General features: G+C 40.1%; 1 protein-coding gene across 2 annotated transcripts in view; it reads left to right on the top strand.

Moving 5' to 3' along the window:
• The first annotated feature begins 7,495 nt into the window (after nt 1-7,495).
• The window catches only part of asic4a (acid-sensing (proton-gated) ion channel family member 4a), a 73,094-nt gene continuing 58,331 nt past the window's right edge, over nt 7,496-22,258 (top strand). Inside the window, exon 1 of one of the 2 annotated variants that reach the window (XM_034562281.1) lies at nt 7,496-8,321. In XM_034562281.1, coding sequence (XP_034418172.1) covers nt 7,746-8,321 — 576 coding nt within the window. In that variant the 5' untranslated portion in view covers nt 7,496-7,745. The remainder of the gene's footprint in view (nt 8,322-22,258) is intronic. The other variant, XM_034562282.1, reaches the window with a different exon arrangement.

Below are 22,258 nucleotides of genomic sequence, written 5' to 3'. Positions count from 1 at the left end.
CCATGAACTCTGAAAAGAGAAGTGAGAGTGTGCTTTTCTTAAGAGGCTTTACGAAAGTAAGCTCATTTATTATTTATAATAAACAACATATATTGTAGATGTTTCGCATGAATGGTTTTTTGGTCAGAAAAGATTCAACCGCTGACATTTAGCTTTTTGTTCCACTTTCTCATGGGAGGGAATTTCTTTTATTTTTCATGCGGGGGTCAGTTTAGAGAAATAACCAAATGCACTTTAGAAGGAGGAAGCAAAGGCTCGCCTCAGTCGCCTGCTTTGCTGCTGTGACCTTCAGCTATAAAGGCGGATCCCTGCCATTTTGCAAGTCGATTATTAGGTGCCCTTGTCAACAGCAACCTGTTTTTAATTCAGATTTAGATCAATAACTATACATCTACCTCCATTTGTTTTTTTCTACTTTGTATACTCTCATGGGAGTATAACTGCAAGTCATTCTGTAGAAATATCTGATGCCAAAGTTAACTTAACGCCAAATTGAGCACTCTTCATGTTCTGACACATATTTCAAGCCTCTGGAGAGGTTTTGCACGATTATTTTATCCCCAGCAAGTGACACCGTGGTCACATTCGCTTGTTTTCACTGTTTAACATATACATATTGAGGGTGTGTATGAGTAATACGTTGCAATGCCACATAAAGCAGCATGCTGTGTGAACTTGAAGAGAAGTGATGCTCAGGGCTATAAAAAAAAAAGAATCACTGAACCCTGCTCTTTGCACTCATGTGCAAAGCATGGCAATTCCTCAGTCCACTGCACAAGCTTCCCATATTTTTCTCATCCCTTTGGGCAGTGTGTTCTTACATATACAGAAAAATGAGTGCCCATATGGTCCTTCAGCAGATAGTACAACCGTAATAATGAGAGCTCTCATTGGGCAGTGGAACCTCAGACTTTCATCTACTATTATAACATGCTAGCAGAATTTGTGCTCGCCAAGGCTGAACTAAGCTACTGAACCACACCATGTCCAATCTCAGCATTAATACATGCTGATATGATACCTAGCAAGCTACACCTACACTTCATTTCAGCATTTTCATAGTGATTAAAGCTACTGTAAAACTCAAGTGTTCTGAATTAGCAATGAAGTGATGAGTGAAAGCCTCCCAATGTCCCTCTGTAGTTTCACAGTAGAACCAGCCTAATCATAAATGAAAAGACATTTAGACTGTGTGGGTTTGCATGACCTTTGATCCTTCTGTCTCACTGTGTGTTATGACATTTCACCAGGTCCTATCATTTACTACAAACAGAGTTATCTATTAGCATATGGACTGGCTATTATCATTTTATTTATTTATTTTCCTCAACATTTAAACCACCTACTGTAAACCGTTTTAAATCAGCAATTTTGCAATTTTGCCATAAGCTGTTAAGTTTACAGTGTCTACTGCTTTATTACTGTACCAAAGGCATTAAGCAACGTACTTACAATGAAAGCATGCAGTAATTTGCTGTAATGATTAAAAAAGCACAGTATTTTACTGGAAAATGTTTGATACTGGACAGTTTACAGTGTCTTAACTGCATTGGGTAAATAAAGTAACTTATTGTCATTCAAATGTACAGTAACTTGTTAGTGGTACGTAGTAAATGATTGTGAAAAGACACTCTTGACCGTTGGGATCATATGAGCAAGCATGAAGACTCCCAGCATGCTTTCCTTTCACAGCACGATATAGTATAATAATAATAATAATAATAATAATAATAATAATACACTAGGTCTTGTTAGAATTCTACTGGAAATTGACTTTGAATTGTTGGCCTGATTTGAGCCTTTTGCTCAGTGTAAATATTGACATTGCATCATGCATTTATTGATTTAACTGTACCACTAAACCTGTTTGAAACAGCCATTGTGTTCCATAGATGAATACAATCTCCAAACTTGTGTTTTTAACTGTCCTTTCTCTTGAAAAACACTACATTGGTACAATGATATGCTCGTAGCTTTTGTATACGTATTCAGTGTCATCAAGATGACCAGAATAGTTTGCCATGGTATTCACTAACCATCTGCAGTGAGGGGAGAGCAGCCAAGTGGTGCTGATCGCAAAATGAAACCACTTTGTGGGCGTCATGGTCATGATGCCATGCAAATTAAATGTTAATTTTATTTGAAACATTTAATATACATTTATTATAGAGGCCATGGATTTTTTATTTATACTCAGTTTGCCACACAAACCAATTATTGCTGTGTAAATATAGATAGCTAGATGAGTCGTAACCGTACACAGCCCTAACAGCAAGCACACGCTAACAACTCACATTACAGCGGACATGAGGAACCTTGAAATAGGTATACCTATAGCAAGGTTCCTCATGTGAACTATAGTTCAGTGATTCCAGTCATTTACAGCGAACCCAGTCCTTCTTATGTCCTGCACTTTCAGCTGAAAGGTGGGACAGTAAAGCAGCTCGTTGGAGTTTGTGACAACTGTGCATCCCCGTGTCACAGGAGGTAAGTTTAAGCAAATTACAATTTTGGCTGCTTTATGTGAAATCTTGGGGACATCCTTCAGTTTGTGATGACAAACCAGAACAGTCATTGAGAAAAAGCAAATGGTTACATGTAACAATATAATATAGCCAATATAGTTACATATACTATGACACGCTTGAACTGACTTTGAATTGACCGCGACTCGTCGACCTGCGACTAGACGATACTTTGATACTTTACTGGCAATTTTGCATTCAGAATGACTGTCCCTGAAAGTTGGATCTTTTGGGGATTTGGTGCCAATATGACCATCAAACAGACCGATGAGGACAGTGGGAGGGTGTTGATGGGTCACTACCGTGTCACACGTGCAGATCAGAGAGGCCGGATAATAAAAATGGTCTGTAGGGGGCATGGATGCCGTCCCCTGTGAATGACATTTACAGCTTACATGGTGATGGAGATAGCTTCTTGCAGAGTTCTTTATCGTGGCTTATTTATTATGCACATCTTGGTGTGCATACATTTCTCGTGAACAAGACACATTTGCTTTGCTAAAGCTCAAACAACTGAGTCTCAGAAACTGCAGAAATTTCCATCACAACATAATTATACTCGATAGCCTTCAGTGAACAAAGCTCTCCCCAGCACAGGTACATCCATATGAAAGCTATGACGTTGAGTATTACATTCATTGTATTGATTGAAGAAGGTGCATATGAAACATTGGAAACACACTTCAAACATGTGCTTTTAAGTAAATTGTAATTTTATAACATGCAAAGGTGTGCTCTAGTCATCAGATAGAGAAGCAGAGAAAACACTACAATGAAAAGCTTTGTGAACACAGACATAAGTGATTACATGTCCTTATTAGATTGTAAAAGTGTAATCTAAAGGTTCCTCTAACTCAGTGGAGATCTCTGTTATTAGCTCAAGGGGGGAGGGGGGAGATAAAATATCAGCCTGCTGTCTGCCGCCTTCAAATATGAAACATCGAGAAAAACAAGAAATACAATATTTTATGGCTTTTATGGAAATATGACATTTCCCCTGCCAGTTCCTCAGAGCCATGTTCTCTGTTGACCGCAGATACCTGCCTGTGTAACTGCGGGGGCCACTGCAGCCTCTGTTGCATGAGTCTTCATTATTAGTCATGGACACATTAATACCTGTCAAATAGAAATTACACACTTGCAAGTCTAAAAATGTTTATGTCAAATCTATCAGTAAACCTGTCTCATGGCTGCATTTTCGGGACTGAATTGCTGTACAGTCAGCGGTTTTTCATTTGTTTTTATATTGAAAGGAGATTGAAAGAAACAGCACAGGCCTTATATACAAAATAACAACTCCAATTTAGCAGTGTCGGGTGATCAATTTGTAGAAATAGAGTTTATAATAATAATGTTTAACTGGCAATCCATTTAATGTACAAACATTATAACAAATACATAAAAGAAATCACTTCAGACCTGCACATTTGTGTTTGTTTAATTTTCCAACACAAAAACTCACTCTGCTTGTTCAAGTGACGGTGAAATGTGTCTCAATCTCTACAATACATTTTCTTAAACATTCAAATCCATATTTATAGACAAAGCTTGTTGGAACAAATGTTACATCAGTTTATGAATTATGTTATCAACTCAGGTTTGATAAAAAATATCTGAAGGTCACTATAATCCAGAGCCTTCAACTGCGTGTCACAATCTTCCTCAGCAGATGAAAATGCTCAGATGCAGTTTAAAACTTTTTAATTGATAACTTACCATGCATTGACAGTGTGCTGGAGGGAACAACATTGTGAGAGAGGTGACAGCTGCTATTTTCTGACCACAGACCGCGTCTGAGACCGTTTCTCTGGTCGAACCAAAGCAGCACTACCCACCTTGACCAGTAGTAACTGGACCATTTTGAGTTTTAATTGAAAAACCCTTCTTAGTGTGCTTGCTTGCAAGAGTGAGAAGCTCTATTTTTGAACACTAAAAAAATGTAGAAACTGTTCGCAGTACTACAGCTTCCACAGTCACAAACATGCATCAACTTGTTACCACAAGCCTCCTTTATCTCATAATATAAAAATGTAACTCACAGGAAAATTGACTCTTAATTGATAGATGTGGAGAGCACTGTCAGTGTCATTCATTGCCGTAGAACCTAAAAGCAGAATCCTTCTTCCTTTCTCCTCTTCTAACTTAAGGACCGTCCCTTGATTGAATTGAATTCAAACACGGTGTCCATATTACCATGTTTAGCTAGTTTTGCTGCCTCACATTGTATTTTCCATGTTTGTCTCACAACTCTTTATGCACACAATGTTGCTCCAGCTCACAGCGGTGCACGGTGTTTGGCTAATTCCTCTTTAGGAGACTTGAGGAAAGTCGGTTTCCTGGCTGATGATGAAGTTCAGTTGCTCGCTGCAGTTTGAAGGCTTAGGTTCCTGCAGGTAAAAGCTCTGGTGGTCAAACCACAATTTAGCTATAATGTATAATGGTTAACAAATATTATCCAACCATTACCCCATAAGACTGGCCTCACAATTGGAGCTGGTTAATCAAGGATTTTAAGTTCCATGATATGCACAGACATTTTCTTTTAACCAACGCAAACACACACTTTTCTTCAGAAAGTTTTGCCTTGACTACTATAATGAATTTGTATGACTTTTGATTAATAGATCAACATATACTGTATGCTCTATTGATACACAAAGAGTCCTCCAGGGAAAGCACTTTCCAATAAAACTATAAGAACAGAGTTTGCAAGGCTTATTATCTGTTATTGCCAAATATCGTTACATTTTAAGCTTTGTAGTTTCCATCTTTGTTTCGCTCTTCCCTGTGTTGTTTTCACTAAATAATTAAATGCCTTATATTGTGTTTTTAAAACATGTTGAATTTGAAGATCTGAAATATCTACAAACAAAGAACATATATTAATCATATTACATTTTCTTTTGATTTTAATATAAGCATGTCTGGCCTAAACCATCCTCTTTGACATTTGGACAGAGAGCTGAATCTGTCTTAAATGCCCAAACTGCAGTTTACATCACAGCAGCAACTGACCACAGAGACGTCCAATAGCCAGAGCTTTTGGATGAGATCAGCCGGCCCCGTTCTCATCATCCGTCCACATCCCCCAGTTATACCTTCCATTTTTACTTATCCACCCATTTTAAAGCCCTTCAAGCATATTTTAGATGAGCCTTGCATTTGAAAAAGGGAAAAAGCATTTGGATCATGGCAATCATAAACTGTAAAGGATTTAATTCACATTACTTGTGTTAGAAGTGACCTTGAAACCCTCCAAAATTGCTAATATATTTGTACTAAATTATAGTATAGTATTCTCTACCAAAATGAGACATGATTATCAGTGTGAAAGATAACATGAATGTCAGCGACATTTAAACCATTGTATGTCATTTTTAGGGCATCAAACACGAAACAGGCCTCGGTTTTGGAGGGTTATTGGCTCTGACAAACAAACATAATGCCATGCACTCCTTGAACAGTTTTCATGTGCCAGATGTGCCTGCGTGTTTTTTATTCACATTTGGTATTTAGTCATGGCGTGGACTGTGAGCTTTCATTTCCTCTGTGAGACTGTAAATAAGCCCAGCATCCTCTGGGAGTGACTACATAAAACACTCTGTGGTTAGCAGACCTCGGTGCCTGGCAGAGGCTTAGCTAAACCATGGATGCTTCACTTCCAACAAGTAAAGGCAATATCGAAGAAATCTCTGTTTATCTTACCATCAAAATGCAATCCTACGATAAAATAAAGCATAAAAAGAAAATGTCTGAGTCACTGCAATGACAAAAAAACATACAGGAAAAAGGGCTGGCGATATTTGTCGTTACATTGTTTTGTCCTTAAAGGAGATGCTGATTGTTAACCACCAAAAGAGAATAGTTTCACAATATGTATCTGATTTAGATCTGATTAATCTTATCAGTTAGTGTTTGATTATGCTGAAATGTTCCTTTTATTTACAACAAATATGATTTAAAAAAATTAAGATATTTCAAAGGTCAACATCCTTAAGAAAGGTCTTTTTTACCCTTTATTGTGCATTTCTGATGCTCTCTCGGATTTGACTCGGCATGTGTTTGCGGTTCAACTCCCTTTTAAATATGCCTTTTCTCTCGAGGTCCCAGCCCCTTGTGATGTGAATGTGACCCGCATGACTAATTCCATTTAAAGGGGAATAACATGCATTAGGGCTCTCCCTTTTCAGCCTGGAATTTGCATAATTTTGTTTGGCAATTTGGAAAAAGGCCATTAACAGCACTAAGACACACACTGTAAAGGATAGGGTCGGAGGCAGATCAATACTTTATTTCAACATCTTTAGCAGCATCGGGGTCCGGTTCAGGAGGCTTTCACTCATTCAAATTCATACAGGAGTCTTGTGATGCTACCCTTAGTTTCTGATAAGACAACACTGTTGCACTGCCTCTCTTAATCTCTGACAAACACGTTTGTTCAATCAATAGTCTTTTACTTTTTTGTTGCAAAGACAAAATTGATTGCCAGGAGTCGCTTGTGCTCAATTCCACTACTCGCACTCCTCATTATTATCATTATCGTTCCAATTAGGCATTCTCTAGAGACCTTATTGGGGGTGTCATTAAAACGCGCTGACCTCCTGCGGTGCATTGAAACACCGGATGTTTGGCAGAACAACCTTTGACACCAACTTTATTCAGGTCAACATTTAGAAGAGCCTTCCAAACAAGAGGATTAGGCAGGAGGGGGGCTGTCTGATGGAAGCGCTGGGATGACCGGGGGAAGTTGCGACTCACGCCAGTGAGGAGGAAATAATCACAATGTTACCTTCTCATGAATTATTAAGTCCACTGTGCCTATTTTAGTCCGACTGAAAATGCTGCATTTTCATCTGTGGGTCGGAGGCAGTGTGCAAGGGTGTTTTTTTTATTTATTTGACAGCTGTATTACTGCTGATAAGCGAGACTGTGTGAGCTGATCAAGTAGTGAGACAAGCGTTCAGAGCAGTAGCAGCACAGCAGCAGCGCTCTAGTCACTGGGAGCGGTGGCGGCAGAAGCAGCAGCAGCACTATCAGTCACAGCAGAGGCAGCAACGGCAACGGCAGCAGCAGCAGCAACAAACTCTCTCCTGTCTTTTTCTTTCCTTTCTGGAGTTGCTTCCTGCTCAGAGGACAAAAGCCAAGGAAGTAGAAGAGAAGTGATCCGGGGCTGATAGCTGCCATTAAAAACAAAAACAAAACGCAGACCTGGCTGCCCCCATGCCTATCGAATTTGTTTGCAAAATCAAATTTGCAGAGGAGGATGAGAAGCAGAAAAGCAAGCAGGATGGGGACAAGGAGAGCCTGATCGAGGAGAGCTGCACACCTCCGGCTAAGGACTTGGCCGGATTTGCTAACTCCTGCTCTCTTCATGGGATTAACCACATCTTTGTCTCCGGTCGCCTGGGCATCCGGCAGACTATTTGGGCTCTTGCCTTTCTGACTTCCCTGGCACTGTTTCTGTACCATGCGGCTAAGTGTGCCATCTCTTACCTGGAGCACCCTCATGTGACGGCTCTGAATGAGGAGGCGAGCCAAGAGATGGTTTTCCCCGCTGTGACCATCTGCAATATCAACCGCTTTCGCTTCTCTGCGCTCACCGATGCCGACATCTACCACCTGGCAAACTTGACAGGACTGCCCCCCAAAAACAAGGATGGGCACAAACCTACTGATTTAATGTATCCCGCCCCTGACATGCAGGACATCTTCAACAGGACAGGACATCAGTTAGAAGAGATGCTCAAGAGCTGCAATTTCAGTGGACAGAACTGTTCAGTCGAGGACTTCTCTGTGGTGAGTGAAAAAGTTTCTCAAACTTCTGTCTTTGTCAGACTCTTAATATATTACTTAATCGTGATGTGTTGTCTTTATCAAAACTTTTTGAACAAAACAAGTAGAGTAACAGTTTCACATTTTAGGAATCACACAAACGCAACTTTACGAGACTCGTCCTGTTCACACAAAACTACCGATGAGCATAAAAGCAAAAATGAATACTTCAAGGAAAGAGAAATTGAAATTCTGCGTGTACTCATCTCCAGGGGCCATGTGGTTCCCACGATACATTTCCGTATGCAAGATTCATGACTTTGTCTCAGTCGTCGAGCTGTATTTCTTCTCACGAAGTTCTAAGCAGCAACAGTGCTTTTCTCCAGCCGTGTGTTTCAGCCTGTTTCCAGAATCCATTATGTCAAAAGAACAAAGGCTGCTGCCGAAGAAGAGAAGCAGGCAGCTGTCGTATGTGGTTGTATACTTTTCGAAAGCAAACTGTGCTTGAATGCTGCTTCCAGCTCCAGCAGCTGAGAGTGCATGGCAACAAAATTGTCATTGAATATAGTAGTCTCCTCTTCCTCTCTCTTCCATCTCTCCCTGTCGCTCTCTCTTTCTGACATTGCAGAGCAGCTGCCTCTCTCGCTGCCTTTCTCGCTGAGCTCTTGTACCTATCAGGAGGGAAGGAGTAATGCTTCTTCAACGTTGTATTTCAATCTCGCTGCTGTTAAGATTAAATATTTAAAGACAGACATACATGATTTTTGCATTAGCCAGATTGACTAAAAGCAATGAAACAATTTCCATGAGAGAGGGAGTATGTGTGCATGCGTGCGTGTGTGTGTGTGTGAGAGGGAGAGAGGGAAAGAAAGAGAGGGAAAGAAAGAGAGGGAGAGATCAGGTGAAAGAGGGAGAGTTTGTGCCTGTGTTCTATGCACTATTTATTAAAGGCACTGTCCTTGCAGGAGATGGATTTCCCCATCTCTCCTGCAGGAATAGAAATATGCAATTGCTTTAGAGATGATAAAGTGTGGGTGTCAAGTCTTAATAGGGTATGTTGAACATTGATATGCTCACCTTCCTGAGACCTAAAGATTCTGTATTATTACATGGATGGCACTACATTACCTCTGATGTGTCAAATTACACCAAAGAAATAATGACATTTCACTGCTTCTCATTTGGAATCTCTAATAGCGTATTGATGTATTAATTTGCCTTTGTTGTCTTTAAGACAGCCCACATGGATCCAGTTGGATCTTGAGAATGGATCCATCTCCAAAACCAATTCTCATTTGTTCTATCAGGCAAAAGGAAATGTCTTGCTCCTCGGGGGACCTGAAGAGTTTGACGAAATGCAGTCTGAAGCAGCAACATGACTAAAAGTTGATAATGTGCTTCTAGTACGTTTGACGACAATGTCCTATGACACGCAGTCCTTCCTGAGTCCATTAATTAGCGCACAATTCTGACATCTTGGAAATGTCTGTCCCGTGTCAGTCTATGAAGGCGTCCTGTAGCTCTCTTTGGACACTAGGCGACTTCATCACAGATTGAGATCCTGTTGAAAATTCCTGAAGCTGCTGTTTCCTCTCTGTCGGCTATGTGATCTGCATTTTCGGGGGCTGTCAGTTAGATTTGTTACAGGCTACTTGCTGCCTCCACGCATGACAAATCACTTACTCCGACTCCTGATGGGGAACAAAACTGTGAGTTCATTGGGAGGGAGGACTGGGAGCTGTGGGACCCGGCAGGAGAGCACAAACCCAGTCACACGCGTTCACTCCTCTGCTCCTGCTTCTGTGACTGTGTGTTTTGTAACTACAAATCGCTCATCATTTGTTCCAGCCAGGAAACCATTACTACAGGTGGTGTGCTATTAATCACACATAAGCATATACAGAGCTACATGCGCACACATGCAAAAGTCTCTTGCGCACATCAGCCATTATTCGTTGTCTCATGGGGCCCTCCTTCAGGATCGGCTTCTTGTAATGTGTTTTCTTTCGATTGATTTTCCCGGGAGCTCCAGATGTTTCATTTTGATAATAGCTACATGGATTTGGGGCTCTTGGGAAAAATGCACGATGAAATACAATTGAAATAATTTCCGTCATTTAAGCTTCTTCTGTAAAAATACAATGTTCTGTACACTGTTTTGTGCAATAGACCTCTGGTTAGTAATTTGTTTTATTGAACAAGTAATTGCTCATAATTAACAGAACAGAACATACATAATAGTTTATCATTACATTTTAATGGTAAATTTAGCCAAAATCCACTGTCTCAAATGTCTGCTATAAAATGCTTGAATCACAAAGGACACAATTATAATTTTTTTCCTTCCATTTTAAGTTATTAGTTTATCACAGACAACCATTAATTGGCTTCTGTGAATTCACTGTTTTAAAAGATTTAAATAAATACAAGTCTCAGGGCCCAAACTAAATTGTCCGGGTGCTCTAATTTATGGCAGGAAAATACATAATCACGTAGCAGAGAAATTTGTTTTCCCCTTTTCAGCATTGTGGACCGGCGTGATTATTTGACATCAGTAATAAGGCCATTCTTTATAATTAAAGATTACATTATTGACTTGGATTAATCACAGAAGATAAAGCTAATTCAACCAGCCATGAATAAATAGATTATTTTTCTTCCAGTCTAACACTGAATAATTGTTCATCTATTGTGTTGTGCTGTCGCAGAGATGAGCAGCGAGCCCTTTGGCTTTTTTTAAACAGAGCTCTGAATTGGTTTGCTCTGACTCTCAGCTGTGTTTGCTGCTGCATTATCAGATTCTGCTCTCAGCAAGGACAGATCCCTTCTGCATATATTCATGGAGATAACTAAACAGCTATAGGGTGGCATGTGAGATGAGCTATAAAAATCTGGGTTAACGGGGACGCAACTGAGAGGCTCTACACCTGCGATCTGTCATTACACTGATTGAAGTCCCCATAGTGTGTTTTATAGATAATTAAAAGTTTTACAGTGTAAACTATAGATGATGTTCAACCCCCCGCCTGTCCTTCATACTGGGATTAAATCTTAAACCACATTGTAAATCAATACTGTGAACAAATGGCACAAAAAAGGGACAAAAAGGACAAGTTGTTTTCAATAAGGGTGGTTAATCAAAAAAATAAAATACCATGAGAAAAGGACATACAGCACATACACACAGCCTAAGTATGAAAAGCAAATTGATGATAAAGAGCGGTGGGTAGAGCATGCACTTACACCTAGAAGACTGCACATAGAGTAGCATTGCGTTACACGTGTGAATTGTACCTATTGGGTTGTTAGCAGAAAGGTACAGACTTTGATTTGCTATCACACCAAGATGAGTCACCAAACATGCCACATGTGACCCAACTTTACTTCTTTTGAAAACCAAGTTCAATATTTTCCTCCCGTGCTGAAGCCATGCGCAGTTTTTTATTTAACTTTCAGGTCTCACCACTTGTCAGTCTCTTACTCAGTTAGTGGTTTTCGAACATCTGTAGAAATAAGTGTGATCGTCCCTGCAACCATGATAAATACATCCCTGTGGTTGTTTGCGAGTCCTGTGAAACAAGCCCAGGCTCTCATTCTCAGTTCTATATATATAGATATATAGATAGATTTGTGAGTATGTGTGTGTGTCTGAAGATATATTTGTGTGAAATGGCCCGTCTGCATGTGCAGATGACTGTGAGAGTGACATCCACCTCCCCAGTGGGTTTGCACACGCCCCTTGACAGCATACGCACCCACGAGTACACACTCGCACTCTGCCTTGCTGCCCGCCTTCTCCCTGGTGTGGGAGCGTGAAAGTGACTGGCTATCTGGACCTGCTTCGTCTCCAACAGCCTGTCAATTAGCCGTCTACAGTTCCACTGCCGTGGGTGTCCCTGCAGCTTAGCATGCTGTCTGATATCTGATCCACACACCCAACCCTGGAGGCCTAACTCAGCATTATTACACCCCCACAACCCAGAAACAAAACAAACACTTTCTTGTCTTTTTCTTGTTATTTTACCCTTCTTGCAAAATGCAAAAATAAATAACTAAACATTGATCCCATATGTTTTAAGGCTTAAGGGAGGACTACAGCTTTTACGATCCACTTCAGTCCCAATGCACTCCTTCCCCACCTTATCCTCCTCATCCTTCTATCAGAGGAAGATGAATTACAGTGCAATTGGTCGGCTGCACCGCCTGATATGCATCACCACTGTCTAATCAGATGAAACCCACCTGTGACCAGCCACTGGATAACACCAATATGCAAACAGTTTATATTTGGGAAGATTTACCTTTTTTATCACTCCCTGAGCCGGTTTTAAAGCTCTCACTGTGCCACGGTTTGGAGCGCTCGGTTTGATGGGAGGACTCTCCGGCTCAGAGATGGCTTTTAACTCAATGATAAAGGCTTCGGATGTTGTGGTACCACCAAAGCCCCCTCCACTGACCCCTGGGAGTCTTTTACTCACACAGACATTTGTCTCTTTCTCTTTTATATTAACCAAACTGTTGGTAGTGTTAATGTGGCTGCACACACACACACACACACACACACACACACAGGCATGCATGCATATTTAGTGTGTGTATGGTGTAGATGCAATGCGTCCCCATACAAACACACAGGTTTCATCACAGATTGAGAGAGTTAGCTCGCATGATTGATCATGACTCCTGACTGGGGGCCCCTCCATCTCTGCAGATCAATACATCCTTCAGTCAGATTGCTTCCCTGCCCTTCCTACTCCAAGTTTGGTGTGACTAATTATCTTGTGTCTGTGTTTTGGACCCAGTATCAGCTGCATTTGTTAATGCCGCCAGAGTTGGTGAAGAATGTGATCTTTAGAGCAAGATATCTGTTTGTTTTAGCGTATATATCCAGCCCAAATCAATCTATATAGACGGTCTACCTTTTTCCCAAAGGGCGCTGAAATAATCGAGCAACACAAGATGACTCACAGCTTGGACTTTGTCCGGATGGGGGCGGGGGCTTCTCCAAAACAGCACCGTCTGAATTAGGATCCACCTAATAAAGAGCAAAGGGGACTTTTGATGGAGATTGCACCCTTGGGCCTGATTAGATTACTCAGAAATTTAACAAACTCAAAGATTACTGAATTTGAATTAGCGCTTGCAAATGAAAAGTGTGTTGCCGCGTCTTAGGGGCAATGACATGTATGTAAGCTTCTCCTCAAGTTCCATATTGCACATGTTCTCCACATCAACTGTGCTAATAAATTGTTGTGGCATTTAAAATGTGGGTCTGTATTATGAGTTTGAAAGGTTTCATTTGCCTCCAGCGACCCCATCAAACAAATACACCTCAACCTGACTCAAAGCACTGCCCACAATGCTGGTGTCATTGTTAAAAGAACTCATAAATATTAGCAGTGTGTTTCTTTCGGGGAAAAACTTTAATTTATGTTTAAATCATTATCATTATTAAGTAGTGGATATACATGTCTTCTCAAAAATATAGTAGACTTAAACTTAAAGCACCATTTGCACATCCACTTTTTTATTTGGGTATTTTTTATTATTGTTGATGATGAATAACACTCTCCGTTCAGGATGACGCACACTTTCGACACACTTTTCTTCTTAGCTGCCAAAGTGAGCTTTTTATTTTGTCATGTTTCCCAGTCTCTGAATACATTAGTGGAAATTCTTCTGAAAAATTAACCAAGCTTGCTTTTAGGCCACCGCCACATAATGGGTTCGTGCTTCTTCATTCCCCTCGCTCGTATGGTTTAATTGCTTTGGGAGAGATAGAACATGGAGGAGGTGGACAAAAAAATAGAGACACCTTGCAATAGTTTTATTTGCAACTTAACTTATATTGTTTATTCAAACTAATTATTTATCTTAAATTCCTTATCTTAATGAGCTGCACAGAATGAATTTGAATGTATCACGTTATTCACAGAAGAAGCGGTCGTTTGAGGTGATGGATTTCAGCCACCAATTTAGAGGTTTCAAATCAGTGTGTGGGATCATTTTAAGTTCATACCAGAAAGTATCAACATTAAGTGCCTAATGTCTCCTGGCAGCAGTTTGTGAATTTGAATGAAAAGAAAAGTCTCAAAACATATCTCAACTGTCGCAATAAAGATGTGTTACAACATTTGAATGGCATAGATGCCAAAAGGATAGCTAACAATACAATAACTAGCTTGATCGAGAGAAAAGCGGTTAGCCAGCAGTGTAATGCCATGCTTCAAAAGAGCTGCTGTGGTGGGAAGTCTGCAGAATACAAGAGAGAGAGCTGTGGTGACTGTTAAATCAGGGATGTCTCCCAGATTATGTGGAAACTTCAAAAGATATACTGAGCCAAGCTTGAACCAAAGTTAAAATACAGCAGAGTGCTTTTCGGTTTGTTACTTGTTAATTTCCAAATTGAGGTAAAACTAACTAGAATATATATATATATTTTCTAAACTAAAGGTCATTAAAATAAGGCAGAAACAACTAAAGTTGTCATGGCAAAAAGCCCAGAAAAATGAACTCAAACTCTTCGGGTGGGACTGAGCCAGAGAGGTGTTATAACTGGTCTTCACTGCAAGAACACCATGAACACCTTACAATATGTTTCAGTGTTTCCACTCCTTGTGTATATTCAATATTTTAAATAGATTTGAAATGTAGAAATCATAGCCAGTGTGACTTGGATGAAAATGTCAGTTGGGTAGAAATCAGCCGATGGAAATAGCATACAACACAAATGTCATAGTGAATATTTACCCCTGGCATAGTCGAAATATGAAGGCCTCGTCTGTCTGCTTGGCTGGACACGAGGCCCTTAGTCTGTATTATGTCGAATGTCAAATACTTGCCTGTGCCCCGTGCTGCTTTTTGGACTTTGTTACCACACACAACCAGCCCGCTTTCACTAAATGCTGTATGAATGATAGAATCATTTTAAGTAATATTGAGTGCAATCTTCGTGCTTTTCTTGCATGCATTATATTTGCTTTTTGCATGTAATTTAATCGCCATGTAGTCCGTAGTGAGTGCAATACAAACGCATTCACATAACTATGATGAGCCATTAACAAGTAACATATTTAATGTGAGAGAGACTGCTTTGGTGGATGGGTGTGGAGTTACATGGGTCAAACAAACACATAACTTTGAAGCTAAGCAAGAGACCTTTTTTCTGCATTTATGTTGTAAACGCACATATTTGACTTAGTTAATAAAGTTATTTTAAGCCAGACCTTGATGTTATTCCTAAACCTAACTAAGTGGTTTCGTGCCTCAACATAACTCCGACCAATTTACAATAACGCATGGTTTTAACATTAACCCTGTGGCATATATATGACGTATAAAAAGTAGCATATAAATGACCCGTGGGAAAAAAACTGAAATGCGATCCAATGGCACGCTAAAAGATCGGGATATGTCGACTGTAGCTCATGGGGAGAGTGGACAAGGTAGCCTGTTCGATCCCCGCTCTCCCCATAGTTGCATGTTGAAGTGCCCTTGAGCAGGACACTGAACCCTCAGTTGCTCCCCGGGTGCTTCACTGCAGCCCACTGCTCCTTAATAACTAAGGATTGGTCAAATGCAGAGAAGAATTTCCCCACGGGGATAAAAAAAAGTGTACATTTCTTTCTTTCTATTTATATGCCTTTGCATGAGATATGGTTGACATAAAGTACATGCTTTTAAACATCCCTTTTCTCTTTTCCCCTCTCCGGCTACTTTACTGTCGGATACAGTTATGCAAACAAGGTTTGAACCGTAGTACATCAACACTGAGATGTCATGACAGGTGCGATATTTTGTCTGAAACTATGACTGTGGTGTAAACCACCTTTACAGAGCTTCGGTATACCTTGTAGCTTTCTCTTGGGAGATGCGTTCAATGATTTGTCAAATGGCTTCGAGGTTGGGTCAGCATCAAATGCACCAAAGACTCTTATTTCTCCAGAGCAATGTTAATACTGATTGTAAATACCTGACATAAATTACTCAATGTATGCCAGGAGAAAAGAACAGTTTTCTATCATAAAAAACGCCAATACAACGTTAATGTATTTGTTCTTTTCTTTATTGTTTAACACTTTAACTTACACAAGCCTAAAATACAGGCATATGAATATTGTCATTCTACATGTAAACCTAAACTATAACTGTAAATCTACCATTTCCTCCTCTCAGAAGTGTTATGTGCACTTCCTGTTTGAGTAATACATGTACTGTATATCGTTCACCTGATGTTGGCAGCCTAGTCGTCAGGCTCTGTCCATGTTGACAAAAACACTTGACCTTCAGGTGCAGTGAAATGTCATCTGATTTAGCGCAGCCAGTTTAAATTGCCACCACTCATTTTGTTATTCAAGCGCTGCATATCGGTTAAGAATTGTCAGAGCAAATGCATTACAGTATAATGAGCTTGCTTAAAGCTGGAGAGTCACGCCCATCGTATGTCCTCAAATCATTTGGACCGACTATTTGCATAGCTGTGTACGTGTGTGTGTGTGTGTGTGTGTGTGTGTGTGTGTGTGTGTGTGTGCTCTCCAGTGTAATTGTAAAGAATATGAAAATGGATGACTGTCCATTACACAGTTTTCTTCAAATTGATACGAATGTATTGGTCAAATAAATGTGAAACATCTAGACCTCTTTTGCCCTGCATAACAGAGATATGAAATGTATGCACTACAAATCTTTGAAGTGGCATTCATGCTGAAAACCATGATGATAGTGAGCAGAGCCACAATGCACTGAGGTCTTGCAACATTAAAGATGATATTGTGGATTGCTTTATCATTATATATGTATAATGCAATGTTTCCTTTATTTTTAGAATGAAATATTGTTTCTGCTCACCCTTTTTTTCTTCCGATGCTTCTCCTTCAGTTAACACGGGAGCTTTTTGTCCAGTGTACCGTATGTCAGGCTGCATTTACCTACATTCCTCATGTCCCCCCTATCGCGTGATGCCGAGTAACTGTTCGCCATGTTTGTTTAAACAAGCGTGTAACTCTCGTCATGTTCCCCAATGGTGTAGTCAAGATTAATTCAGTTTTTTCCTAATGCATGCTAATGAGAAAGTTGTGTGCATTTGATTGTCAATAACGTGAAATACGGCCCTGCTCCCTAAATGCTGGCTCCGTTCAATAACCTATTAAAGTTGAATCACAGATAACTTGGCGCACATCAGGAAAGCAATCTGAAATTTGTGCTGACATTGATCCAGCAGGAAGGAGACCTATTGCTCCGATTAACACTGTTGCCCCAGGAGAGGAGTCCCTTGGACATTAATAGCCCACTGTCCTAGATTTTACTTAGACAACATAAAATGCTTATATTTATGAGACACGTAGGGCCAAAACAACATGGACATTGTAGAACAATAAGGACCTGTTTAACCTTCTCAGGGAGCCGTTTGTTGATCAGTGTGTTTAATTTCACGGTCATTTCACAAGTTCAGACTTTGGCATAGAAGTCTGTACTCTAACGTTATTAATGAGTAAACATTAACCTTTTTTTTGTTGATTTTCTTTTTTGCTATGTTTTAAGATCCTGCCGATGATGCCCTTAACATCAGACGGAGCATTTGAAAATGGGAGGTTTGAGTTCCTAGTTACAGTTTCTTGCACTTTCGATGTCATCTCAAAATGAGTTTGAAACAGGAACACAGTGCACAGGAACATCTGTAAAATGCCACAGACCCTTTCTTAATGTGCCAATTATTACCAGATGTCTGCTTGCATCTGTAGTTTAATGCCAACTCATAGGAGGCTTCTATAATTAAACCCACTCAAACTGTGATTGTCTGATCTTACAATGAGATGAAAAGCATTTATCATGCATCATGGCTGGAAAAGACAAATAGCTCATCCATTAACCCCCCCGCCCCCCCACACACACACACACACCCCAACCCCCAACCCCCCACACACACCCCACCCCCCAAGAACTTGGAATGAGAAAATGACAGATCTTTTCGAAATTGTCTCATCCATTTAATTACAAATCACTGTGATAAGGGCATCTCCTTAGAATAAATATGACCAGTAATGAGGTATGACATCGCTGTTTACGCCTGTTCTTGACATTCACTTTGAGAATGAGGAAAGGGGGCAACGGCATCTTTCTAAACAGATCTTGAAAGTCCACGGAAGGGATAAATGTCAGTGGGCTTCACTCACAAATCACTGTGCATTTTTTTCTTCCTCTCTGACCTTCACTACTTCAGCTCCAAAAAGAATTAGCAGGATTTTAATAAATAATTGGTATGTATACCATGATGAAAGTTATCCCCAGAGACAGATTGAACATGTCTTCCGTAAAAGCATGCCCTTAAACTGACAATTAATTAGTGCGTTTAGGTAATGATAAATAATTAATTAGCATGACATTGAGGGACTTCTGGGACAACTGGACAAATTACCAAATTACCTTCACTGTAAGCCAAGTAAGTCGGAGACTCTCACCAACCCCACCTACATCCATTGTGTATTTGAATATCAGTGTTATCTAATTGGTGTCACCATATCTCTCTTGGCACGCTTCGCCCAAGGATACCATTTGGCTGCAAATCGATAGATGTAGTGGGCATGATTATGTTGCGATAATAACCGGAGAGAGCCTCGTAAAGCCTGGAAAAGAAGGTGATTTGAAGAGAGAGTTGCCACACCTCTTGGCACAGTTCCTTCGGCTGGAAAAGCTCAGTAGGAAACAGAGCGGTCAGTGAGATTGGCTGCAGCCCTGCTTCAGGACCAGCTGGCGTGAGAGCAGCCTTAGAGCCTCCCCCCTTGTTTCCACCTGCTGTATGAGGCTCAAGTGCTCCAAATCAAGCCATTATTTGCTTAATTTCCTTGCTGCTTGACTCAGCTTGCAAGTAAGTCAGCAGCTCTTATGGAGCCGCTTAGAAAAATATCTACGGTTGAGAGCTTTGAAAAGTGATTTAATCAATACATTACAGATAATTATTAGGCCAATTAACGTTGACCAGAATAACAATAAGGGCAAAGTGTCGACATGAATTTTATTCATCAAAGATTCTTTTCAGTATGACCACAACAAAGCTGGTTTTCTTTGTTATGCCTCTGAATCATTGAACTTTCAACTCTTATTATTCAGTTATGATGTTAAAAATGAATCAGAACTGATCCTGATAGATCTTATGATGATACTCAGAAGAAGTCACCTTTAACCGTGCCTCTTTCTGATGCAGGTTATGCACGACTATGGCCTGATCTCACCAGACATCGCCTGTTTACAGAGTAGATGCCACTGAATAAATAAAACCCTCACCCCTCCAAACACCACCATAAGATGCCAGGATTAGCATCTCATTAGACTGGTGGTTTGTGGACAAAAGAGTGAAAAGCAGAGCAAAAGAAGGACTGTTTGAGGTCCTTTCCCTGTATGTGGAAGCTAGTTAGGTTTCTGCCTTCTCTGGAGACTTCATTTTTATAAAGAAAGAAAAATAAATGTACACTTGTATTGGATCCCCGTGGGGAAATTATTCTCTGCATCTGACCCATCCTTAGTTATTAAGGAGCAGTGGGCTGCAGTGAAGCATCAGGGGGTTCAGTTTCTTGCTCAAGGACATGCAACTATGGGGAGAGCGGGGATCGAACCGGGTACCTTGTGGTTACGGGACGACCACTCTCCCCCATGAGCTACAGCCGACCCTAAATGCAAAGACTGCAGCCTCATTTTTATTGTAAAGGATCTGCCTTTTTGTGGGTACTGTGAGCTTGTTATGAGGCATGATCGCCTCCTGTGTTACACCAGCTGCATCATTACAGAATACTGGCGTAGAGATCTTAGTTGGCGGTACCAACAAACTTCAAAAGGCAAAATTCACCTGTGTGATATCCTTAAGGATTATTGCTGAAATCGGTAAACCCAGAAAGACAGTGTTATCTAGAGAATACATGCACTGAAAGACTAGGTGACAGTTTGCTTCTGAGATAAATTGGCCTCAGTAAAAGTGTCTCCTGCTGGTGTCCAGTCTGTGTTATCTGCGCCATGAACATGCAATTTCCCCTTGATTGTGCTTCCCACGGATAAGTAAACACATTCAGCAGAGCAGTAAACTACAAAAGGTAAGAGCCCAAAAGACAGTGGTAACAATCTATCTGAGGAGACAAATTCAAACCCTGAACATTTTAGGTATTCAGATTGTCAGCCTGCAGTTAACATGTGGTCTCTTCTGGAGCATCTATTCATTAAGCCAAAACGTGGATGTCAGTTTTTTCTTCTTGCATGACTCCACAATATGAAGCAAAACCTTTACATCCACTCTGATTTGCTAGATGTCTCTGGGAGATGTACTATAACTGACAGATATGAAAGAAATTAGTCAGGCCTGGACAGCCAGGACTATCCAACACCACCACCCCAATTTAGCCAAACAAACAGCACTTTGCAGCATTGTTGTTACAGACGTGCATGGAACCAAAATAAGGTTATTGGTATTTGAATGGCATTCCCAGGTGTGCAGTGTGGCAAGTTGAACTAGACAGTTTTTAGTCCCATAAGGATTGTGAAACATTTCCATATCTAAGGTAAAATGACATCCCTGGCATATATGTGCTCTAAATGGAGGCTGAAGTCTGGATGTTGATTGAAATGGCAGTGGTGTTTACTTCTGGCTGTTGACAGTGCCATAATCTCTTTCCAACTTTGAGGGCTGTTCCTCGTTAGTGTGCAACACTATCATACAAATATTCCTGTCACTATAAGCAGAGCAAGAAATCATACTGTGAAAGTTAAAATGTCTTGCTCTGCCTTGTCATTGTGACAAGTAGGCAGTGTCTGAAATTAATTTTTAAGCTCACTGCCAAGGGATGTAAAAAAAATTACTACCAAGAATACCGCCCTTTATTATTTTTCCATAGAGAAATGTCACTACACATTCAGAGGGTTTTCTGAATGGAGTCAGGTACTGCAAGTGGATTAGTTTTAATACGCACTTGCCATACTCATACCCAATATGTACAGTTTAATCCCAGTGGAATAGGGTTAAACTAGAGATGACACTGATTTAATTAACCATCCAGATAGTCAGACTCATTGGTTTGCTAAACAGTTGGCTTTCAGATTTGCTGAAATGTTTCACAAGTCTATTTAACTGCATAAACATTGAGCCTCTCTTCCTGCTGATAGGTGAGAGAGGTTGTTTTTTTATCAGCCACATAGCAAACAGCCCATGTATTGTTTTTGAAGCTGATACCAAAGGGTATAAACACAAGCAACCCCCCCCCCCCTAAAAAAAACAACAACCGTAGCAGCAATGGACCGTATGTGCACCATTGTGTGTTTTAATTAAACCATATGTAGCTTTGTTTAAACTGCCATGTGACCTATATACCAGGAGTCATCAACCTTGTATTGATATGAAGAACCATTTATTTATTTGATTGTAAATCAGTGAACCACATCATCATGAAAGTTTGCATTACTTTTATTATGACAACACATCAACGGATCTGTAATTTGCTTCCATCATATATATATATATATAAATTTGTATGTATAGCAACATTAAAAATATATATATTTTTCTCCCATTATCAGCATATATATAAGCGCACTATACAAGATGGCTGAAAACCATATAAAAACATCCACATCTGATTTAAAATCATTGGAGAAAAAATCAATCAAGCTACCGTAAATAACTGGCTGCACAACTGCCATTGGCTGTGTAAGAGGTCATTTAGCATGAGGATGAGGGGGCACTTCAACATTTCCCAAAAACTCAAAAAGAACACATGCCTAAGGTTGCCTCGCCCTGCTTTATAGTAAATATACTATATATACTTTAAACAGTGAACAAATAACTAAAGATTGGAATCATTAGGATATAAAACATATATTTTGTCATTTTCATTTTACCCCGTTGGTATAGTAAAGAGAGAAATACTAAGTTTTTTCCTGGCAAGGGTTTAGGTATACAACTGTATAAAACTCTAAGATGTTAA

This window comes from Cyclopterus lumpus, chromosome 21 (genome assembly GCF_009769545.1).
Source record: "Cyclopterus lumpus isolate fCycLum1 chromosome 21, fCycLum1.pri, whole genome shotgun sequence".
Taxonomy (NCBI): Eukaryota; Metazoa; Chordata; class Actinopteri; order Perciformes; family Cyclopteridae; genus Cyclopterus; species Cyclopterus lumpus.
This window is presented reverse-complemented; position numbering and strand designations above follow the sequence as displayed.